The sequence below is a fragment of the Pseudochaenichthys georgianus genome, chromosome 23, assembly GCF_902827115.2.
Source record: "Pseudochaenichthys georgianus chromosome 23, fPseGeo1.2, whole genome shotgun sequence".
Lineage (NCBI taxonomy): Eukaryota > Metazoa > Chordata > Actinopteri > Perciformes > Channichthyidae > Pseudochaenichthys > Pseudochaenichthys georgianus.
The window spans coordinates 20,362,919-20,371,959 of NC_047525.1; the positions used below are offsets into that span (position 1 = coordinate 20,362,919).

The window sequence follows — 9,041 nt, forward strand, 5'->3', positions numbered from 1 at the left end:
AACCTTTTTACTACTTCCGAGTTCGCTGGTTGTATAAACGGCAACATGCACCCACTCGCACAACTAACAACGGCAAATGGCTGCTGGTAAGCATTGAATCAGAAAAACACAAGGGAAACAATGACAATAAGGACCTTAATTAGGAGAAAAAATTGCAACCAAACGCTAATGTGTTGTTGCATTACTTTCTATCGGCACGACTCTAATATTTCCTACGCCACATTAAGGTAGCATTATTTATTTTATTTATTATTTGCTTTCATAGTGCCCTGTTCATGAATACATTGTTACAACAATACAATTCAAATTGGCATTTGTTCTATAGCAAAACATTTCAGTTTTACATCATACATTGTTTCCTCTACTTCTCTCTCAGACGAGAAGCTGTATCATGAAATAATGAAAATCTGTTCTCTGAAGTTGCTTTAATCAATGAAGTTGTATACAAGAAATGTACAATAAGAGTCCTATCAAAATCATGTTCAAAATAAAGCACAACACGTTGGAAAAAGCAATCAAGTTAATAAGCCAATTTATTTGTATCACATTTAATAGAAGTCTTGACATCTGTTGCATCTAGTAGTCATCATGGAATGGATAGTCTGGGTGATCTGACCACCTGTTGAGTAAACAAACCGTAATTATTTATTTATAACACTAACCAAACATCAGTATACATTGTTAAGTATGCTCTATACTCACATGAGAAGCTCTACAAATCGAATATTCTTGTTCAATCCTTCAATTGCCTTCATCTCAGCCTCGGAAAGAGAGAAGTCGAATATCTGGAGGAGTTAGAAAACAGATCGATGGCAACATGATAGGATGAACTTTCAGAGGTTATTTTCTGCATGAATGTGCCATGCAAACAAACCTGAAAGTTTGTTTTAATGCGGACAGGGTTAGAGCTCTTGGGGATGACCACCACTCCTCTCTGCACGTTGAACCTCAAGGCCACCTGGGCTGTTGTCGTGTTGTACTTTTTAGCAATCGATGCCAGGAGTTGATCCTCCAACAAAGGTGGGCATTTTAGGTTCACCCTGTTGAAATAAATTATATAATAATACTATGACACAGCACATTTAATGTTTAAGGTTAAATACAAATGTATAGTTCAAAGTAGGGATCGACCGATATGGCTTTTTCAAGGCCGATACCGATACCGATTATTAGTAATCAAGGAGACCGATAACCGATATTTGGAACCGATATACATTTGCAGTAAAATCAGAAAATCTAGTGTCAAAATGTAGAATAACACAAACTCCAACACAACTCAACACAACTTCTTTGAAATGCATGTAAGCATATATTATGTTTAATGAACTTTTAAACATCTTACAACTGGTTTCCTCTCTGTGCCCTTTTCTTTAGTGCAGTCATCTGCTATGAGTTAGAGAGAGACAAGAAGTGGGGCAGCAGGCTGACATGCTTAACTAACAATAATGCTTAATTTATTATATCAAACCAATGCCTGTCTATCTAGCATAAAATCCCAATAAGCTGCTAGCAACTGCAAACCACTAGTGCTAGCTAATGTTTTGCAAACTATTAAAAGTGAGGCTATTACAGTAGACCTAACGTTAGACTAGTAGCCTCACTTCTAATATTTTGCTAAACATTTGCTAAATACATTAGCTAATGAGCTTCACATATCAACCTGAAAAACTGCGAGGCTTCAGCCCCCCCTCCGCACCAGTTACTCCGCTGCGAGACGCTGCACGCACCCCAACTCTGACTGACTTCCCGCGTCCCTGTGTAACGGGGAAGCTGATAGAATTTGATCAATAGATCGTGCTGTTTGTGCAACTTCAGCATAGGGGATTGGGATGTTTATTGAATTTCGGCTTTCAACTGATTTACCTTCGAAACACGCTTGCCTCTGTCTGTGTCTGCGTTCTTCGCACCTGCCTGTAATCTGAGAAGGTCCCGCCTCTATGGCTGGCTCCCGCCCGGAAAATCTTCAGTGTTGATTGACACTTCAGTAATAGCCTATCAGATAGCGCTGTGGGCGGGACATTGCTCGTGTACAGAGAGTGGTGACTGCAGAGGACAGAGAAACGGCCGCATCAGAGCCAAAGTGTTATCGGCAATTTTATAAAAAAAGGCCGACACCGATAATCGGTCAAATGAGGAATATCGGACCCGATAATCGGTCGACCCCTAGTTCAAAGGTCATATTTGTGCATTAAAGCGTAGAACAAAGTAACATTTGATAATAAATGTGATTATTTTGATTTTCTCTTAGATTTAAAAAGCTTTATTGGTTGAATATACTGAGTCTCAAGCTCCACAGAGATGGGGACTCGAGTCTGCGACTCGGACTCGAGTCACATTTAAATCGCACACACAGAGACTTCAGACTTGACTTGGACTCGTGACCAAAAGACTTTAGACTCGACTTGGACTCGTGTGTTGGGACTCGTGAACAATCATTGTGTTTTCTATTTTTGGCGTATTAAAGGTGGGGTAGGTACATTTGAGAGAAACCGGCTCGAGATCGCTAGAATTTGAAAATACACAACTGGAGATAATCTGCTAGACTCTGGCTGCTACTTCCTTATAGAGCCCGCCTCCTCCAACACACACGAACGCGCACATGACCAATGAGGGCACGAGATAAATGTGTGCCCAGATGGAAGGCTGACAGGCAGGTAGGCCATAGATATATATAAACACTAGATGGCTCATGGGAGATTTTCCAGCGTAGCTGACCGGCCGCCATCTTGCTACAGTCAACAGTTACTCTGATTCGCGTTATGGTAGCTGTTGTAAGGTGAGTGATCTGCACAAAAATACTCTTAACTCACTGAAATCTTGACTGATTTACAAACGGTTTGGTTTATTAGAAACATGATTAGCATGGCTATGATACAGGATGATTGGACATGTTGAAATTGCAGCTTTTCTTTGTGTATGTGGTTGTATTTATTAGCTGGCTAATAACAAGAGGCTGTCAGTGAGACCTAGTATTACAAAGTTGACCCACAACTCCACCAGTGGGAGAGGCAGAACTGCTCTTTCTTTCAACACAACTTAAGTTACACATGATTTCTTCCAAGTGGTTTGGCTTGTTAAAAACATCTTGCATTATGATACAGGAATTTGCTGGCTTTGTGTTTACAGAAGTACCTGACTATGCCGGACTTTTGTGCAGCCTACGGATGCTCTAATCACCTCAGTCTGGAAACAAGAACCCGTGGGATCACCTTTCACGTGTAAGATATGACAATATTATGACTACAATTAGGATAATCGTTAATTAATTAGTGGATGTATGTACATTACAAGTCCTGCTACACAGGATCAGTGGGGCTATGTGAGATAATAGTATTGCAAGATTGTTGTTGACCCAGCCTCTTTAGAATATGTTGTTACCATTTCTTTACACAATTATTTAATGTTTCTATTGGACACCTTTTTTATTACTCTTAGTGTGGTTGTCTTATTCTTAAAGTAGGCTATACATACATGCATACATACCAAAAATATGATAATTTCGGTGTGTATTTTTGTCCTACCCTTAATGTTAAAGGAAAGAAGGGAGGAACATGTTGACAATAATTTATATATCTGGCTACCTTTCTCATGTTTTTAAGGTTTCCCAAAACCAAAGAGAGGAGGAGGCAGTGGGAACTCGACCAAAGAAGGGACGGTTTTGTTTCCTGTGACAGGACACTGCTCTGCAGTGAGCACTTCAGGAGTGAGGAATTTGACCGGACAGGAGACGCAGCACTATGTTCCCCACATATGTTTATGTTTGCTCAGTCTAATAAACCCATAACATGGTTGTGAAAGAATACCAAAGCTGAGGCTGGACGGTGATTGATTGTTGGTGTGCCATGTGTTCTTCTTAATAATAATAATACATTTATTTTGGGGGGCCGCCTTTCATAACACCCAAGGACACATAGGATAGTTTATGTTTAAATTGTTCCCTATATTGCATAGGGGCAATATAGGGAACAATTTAAACAGTGGATTTTGTGATATATCAGCCGGGGTGAGACAAGACAAACCACAAATGGACTACAGAAGGACACATGGTACAGATTATTCTTGGTCTTTTTTCAATAACATATTTCAAAGGTTCTGGATTTGTTTACAAATCTAGAAACTAAATACAAAACTAGGATGATATGAAGATCTCATGTCAAAAATAATTGTGATAAATTAGACAGAACTGGCCTGTCTGTGAGCACATTTTATGTTGGTTTGGTTCTTCTGATAAAGGTGTGAATATCTAAATAATATACCAACATATGCTATTGTCATTAGTTGTGTCCCTGTTCTTAAAGCTAAGGCATTGCTAAATTAACAACTCTTGGCTTACAGAGTGGTAACATGAGACCGATTTTTATATATAAAATATAAATGTATTTTAATTTTATAATTTATTTGAAATATTAACAATATAATAAAATAAATGGAAATATATACACCGGCAAATATTTAATATAAATACCTTGTGTGTGTGTATAGCTATTGCTTTATCTGATTAATGTTATTTTCATATGAAAGTCCATGATTATAAGTATGCAGTATCATAACTACATCTTTGATGTTTATAAAAAACCAAACCGTTTGAAAATTGGTTGAAAATTGAGCAAGCTATGGTTATTTAAATAGTAAACCATAATGTTATGAATGAGAGAACTGCCTGTAGCAAGATGGCGGCCAAGTGGCAACGTCGGTCTCAATTGGCCAGCAGCGCGGGTGAGTCATCTAGTGTTTATATATATCTATGAGGTAGGCCATCCAGTTATTTTAGCCGGGCTCATTACGCAGACGTGCGCGCCTCTGTTACTACCTCGTAGTAACACAACGGCGACCGGCGGCACACCTGCGGCTGTACCGCTTGTAATTAGGTTCAACTACAAAAACTTCGAACAAAACGCCGGCGGCACCAACAAAAGGAGCGCATACTGCAAAGTCTGCAATATCAAAATCAAGGATGCTGGCGCAACAACGTCGAATTTCATCCGGCACTTGAAAACTCAGTCACATTAACGCATATGGACGGTTAGCAAACATGTTTAGCTCAGCATCAGCTATGTAATGTTAACTTAGCTTGCTACTAGCTTTGTAACTGAATATTTGAAAAGATTAGTGAATTGCTTGTCACATTTGTTTGAGTTGAGTGGTGTTGACATCCAACTCTTGACATGACATACAAAAGGTCGGTAACGTTAATCATTACCCGCTTTTAAGTACTTTTAACAGTTTCCCTGCGGGGGATTAATAAAGTATTTGTGATACTGATTTCTGATTCTGAGGTGTTTTGCTTATAAGTTGTTTGCATTTAGCTAAAGTGTGATGTTTTTCCTCATATTGCATTGCAATAGCCTGTTTAAAGTGATCATATAACAAACAACTAATCAGTACTGATACTGTATGCTAATAGATATAGGAGTGATAATAACACAGTAAATGCTTTGAATTTCTTAGATATAGCTGTGCAGTATTCTTAACAGACTGGATAGCAGCAGACGATAGAAGGCTTATTACAACCAGAAGAGACATGAGACTTTTATTTTTTTAGAGACTTGAGACTTGACTTGCACTCGTGACCAAAGACTTGAGACTTGACTTGGACTTGCAAAAAAAGACTTGTGAACATCTCTGACATACAATATCATTCACATAATAGTAAAAGAAAAAAATATGTCCCATACCATGATGCATCTCTAGATGTCCCCAATGGACTGTATCCAACAATAACGATATTTTGCTGCCGGCAAAACTCAAGCAACTTGGGCTGAGTAAAATAGGGATGACATTCAACCTAAAAAAAATACAGAATTACTTTTGAGTATTAGTCCTGTATTTATGTCCCAATGTTAGTCTATGTGTTTTGCATATAGGTCACTGACATAAGGGCATTTCCTTGGCTTTGTCAGATAGTCCATAGTTTAATGTTCTTTTTATTGGATTTGCCTTTTCCCCAGAACAAATATGCGATATTATCCTGTCTGTACCTGGTTGCACACAGGCTTGTGTTTTAGCCCAGGTTTGTTGAGGATCAACTCCAGTTGTCCCTTGTTGAAGTTGGAGACTCCAAGAGATTTTACCAGCCCTGCGTCTTTGCAAGCCTCCAAAGCCTTTCAAAAATAAATAATGGGAAACCAATTAGACTGAGCAGAAATCCTTTAGACGCACACAACACAAGATATGAGCGTCATACAAGTTTTCTGTCCATGAGCAGATAAGGTTGGAGGCGACATTTTTAAGTGTGCACAGCTAAAGTAAAGTCTGTGACTACCATACATGATTCACCAACTAGTCTCACCTCCCATGTAGCACAGAGATCAGTCTCGTGATAAATGTACTTTCCGTTCTCATCTTTGGGGTAAAATGTATCTCCGGGCTGCAAAAAATAAATATATTATAATACAATTTTTTTTTGAATGCAGTCTTTAACAATCTCAACAAATGTTTTATTAGATGCATGAATACCTTGAAGGCTGTGGGCATTTCTACAACATAGAGGTCGACATAATCCAGCTGTAATGTCTTCAAAGTTTTCTCCAAAGCGGGTCGAACCAAATTCGGGGGATGGAATGTGTTCCACAGCTTAATAATCAGTACAGATTAACAGTTACTACATGTTGTGATAATGTATCAGTGGTAATGAAGGTTGTTTTGGGTAAAAGTTTTCAAACCTTTCCACAGTAGAAGATCTCCTCTCTCTTCACAGTTCCATCTGCAATTTTCTCCCTTATAGCTTGTCCCACCTCATGCTCATTGAAATAGACTAAAGCTCCATCAAGGTGTCTGTACCCTGTTTCAATAGCCAGTTTGACTGATTCATATCCAGTTCCTTTAGGGGTCTATAAAACAAATAAAAACACCTTGAGTAAATAATACTTTTGAAGAAGTGACAGATGAATTTGTGTTTATGACCTGCAGGCAAAATATGAATATATGTCCTACAAGCAACCTAAATAATGTGTCTTACCGTCCGGGGATCCCCATAAGTTCCCAGTCCTATCAAAGGTATGCTGTTTCCATCACTCAGAGGAACAGAGTGGCTCTCTGCTGTTAAGTCCATGCTCAACAAGGAGTGAGTCTTCAAGGCTAGACCTAGTGCTGCTGTCAGTGTATTTGTATAAGACTCATATGTCCGATATTTAAAATGTGAGTGACTGTTATCTTACTGCTCTTTGATCAAAACAAGAGGCTCCTCCTAGTCCTTTTTTGCTTAGTATCCTCCCACATGAACTGGCTTCAATAAAGTGTTGGTCCCTAAAGGCAAAATACTGAGTTGATACAAACTGTATCTGTTATTTTTACTTTTATTTATGTATTTTACTAAATGTTCTCAGACAGAATGGTGTTGCCTTAAAGGTGGGGTAGGTCAATTTGAGAAACCGGCTCGAGATCGCTAGAATTTGAAAATACACCACCCGAGAAAATCTGCCACTTCCTTATAGAGCCCCTCCTCCAACACACACGAAGCGCACATGACCAATGGGGGCACGAGATAAGTTTGTGCCCCGATGGGAGGTTGACAGGCAGGTAGGCCGGCCCGGCTAAACGGATTGGTTGTACTTTTTACAGTATTACGGCTTCGACAGATGACATTTTTTTATGGATTTTTTGTCAAAGCACTTAAGATATTCATTGCTATCGGGATGTTAAGAGCATTCCATGGAATATAACAAAAAGTGTATCTCGAGCCGGTTTCTGAAACTTACCTACCCCACCTTTAACCATTGTTGGAAATTATCATTTTGATTTTTAGGTTTGTAATTCCCATGCTATACTTCTCCTTCGGTCTGCAATGTAAATTATACCTAGTTGAATCCCTCTCGTCTGGCCATTTTTCAATGGATGTAATATTACTTTTGATTGACTGTTCGGTCCGTGTACGTTTTGTTAGTTTGATTTTTCGTTTGAACCAAAAGCCAAAAAACGAAAATAACAGCGTTTTTTCGTTTTTGATTTAAAACGGAAAAACCGTTTTCCCGTTTGTGTTGTCTGAATCAAAAGATGGATAACAAGAAAACCTAATAAAAAAAAGTCTGTACGTTTTGTTAGTTTGATTTTCCGTTTGAACCAAAAAAAACGAAAATACCAGCCTTTTTTCGTTTTAAATCAAAAACGAAAAAACGTGAAACCAAAGCCGTTTTCCTGTTTATGTTGTCTGAATCAAAAAACGGATAACAAGAAGACCTAATAAAAAAAAACGGTCTGATTTTGATTTTTGATAACAACTTCATTCAATTTTCCGTTTTGTATTGAAGAATGAAGAAAAGCAGTCCGGTGGACCGGAAGTTAAAGAACATAGTTCAAAATAAAAGACAGGAGGATATAATGGCAATGCTGTAAAAGACCCAGAAGTCTGACGACCCTTGGCCCCCCTGCTTCCGGCACCCATGCTGACGAGGATACGTTTATTTCTGCATTCACATGCAGATATGCGTTTATAGAGAATACAAGTAATCTTTGCATAACTTTATTTCGCTGACTTCCGGTTTGTACTGTGTCGTCAAATCCAGTGTCCAGCTTGTCGCTGTGTGACAACGTCATGTTTGTTGCGTACCTGCAAGATTTACCTGTGACAAATGTCAGCGATTCTACTCCTTTAATTTCCCAGGGAAGGTTTCACACAAACTATTCTTTCTCAAACAATCAAACATTGTACACAGATATATTAGTATCAAACATTGTACACAGATATATCAGTACTTGAGATTATATTGGCCCCAAAAAGAACCTTGAAAAGGACATGTGTGTGTGTTTGGTAAGATGAAGTGTATGTGTGTGTGTGTGTGTGTGTGTGTGTGTGTGTGTGTGTGTGTGTGTGTGTGTGTGTGTGTGTGTGTGTGTGTGTGTGTGTGTGTGTGTGTGTGTGTGTGTGTGTGTGTGTGTGTGTGTGTGTGTGTGTTGATATCTTGGTCAGGGAGTGTATTGTGTGTGTCAGGGTGTCTGGGAAAGTGTATGTGTGTGTGTGTTGATATCTTGGTCAGGGAGTGTATTGTGTGTGTGTGTCAGGGTGTCTGGGAAAGTGTATGTAAGAAGGTTTATATATATAGGAT

At 38.8% G+C, this 9,041-nt stretch overlaps 1 protein-coding gene and 1 long non-coding RNA gene across 2 annotated transcripts; one reads left to right on the forward strand and one right to left on the reverse strand.

Moving 5' to 3' along the window:
- Nucleotides 1–9: 9 nt before the first annotated feature.
- LOC139432970 (uncharacterized) lies at nucleotides 10–4,439 on the forward strand. Its single transcript, XR_011642538.1, has 3 exons — nucleotides 10–86; nucleotides 3,127–3,218; nucleotides 3,600–4,439. It is a non-coding gene; the product is annotated as an uncharacterized lncRNA (long non-coding RNA).
- Nucleotides 516–7,138, reverse strand: LOC117468336 (aldo-keto reductase family 1 member D1-like). Its single transcript, XM_034112395.2, has 9 exons — nucleotides 6,959–7,138; nucleotides 6,663–6,830; nucleotides 6,457–6,573; nucleotides 6,290–6,367; nucleotides 5,979–6,101; nucleotides 5,676–5,785; nucleotides 875–1,040; nucleotides 703–785; nucleotides 516–619 (listed from the first exon to the last, which is right to left on the reverse strand). Exons 1-9 carry the CDS (start codon nucleotides 7,049–7,051, stop codon nucleotides 577–579), a joined length of 981 nt encoding a protein of 326 aa, XP_033968286.1. The 5' UTR covers nucleotides 7,052–7,138; the 3' UTR covers nucleotides 516–576.
- Between the last annotated feature and the right edge of the window lie 1,903 nt (nucleotides 7,139–9,041).

Bases quoted from the DNA above. Each gene is read 5' to 3' on its own strand.
- LOC117468336 (XM_034112395.2), bottom strand. From the start codon at position 7,051: ATGGACTTAACAGCAGAGAGCCACTCTGTTCCTCTGAGTGATGGAAAC. The intron at 6,102-6,289 runs GTGAGACTAGTT...TATTTTTGAAAG, and splicing joins ATCTCTGTGCTACATGGGAG to GCTTTGGAGGCTTGCAAAGA. The intron at 786-874 runs GTTTGTTTGCAT...TAACTCCTCCAG, and splicing joins GCATTAAAACAAACTTTCAG to ATATTCGACTTCTCTCTTTC.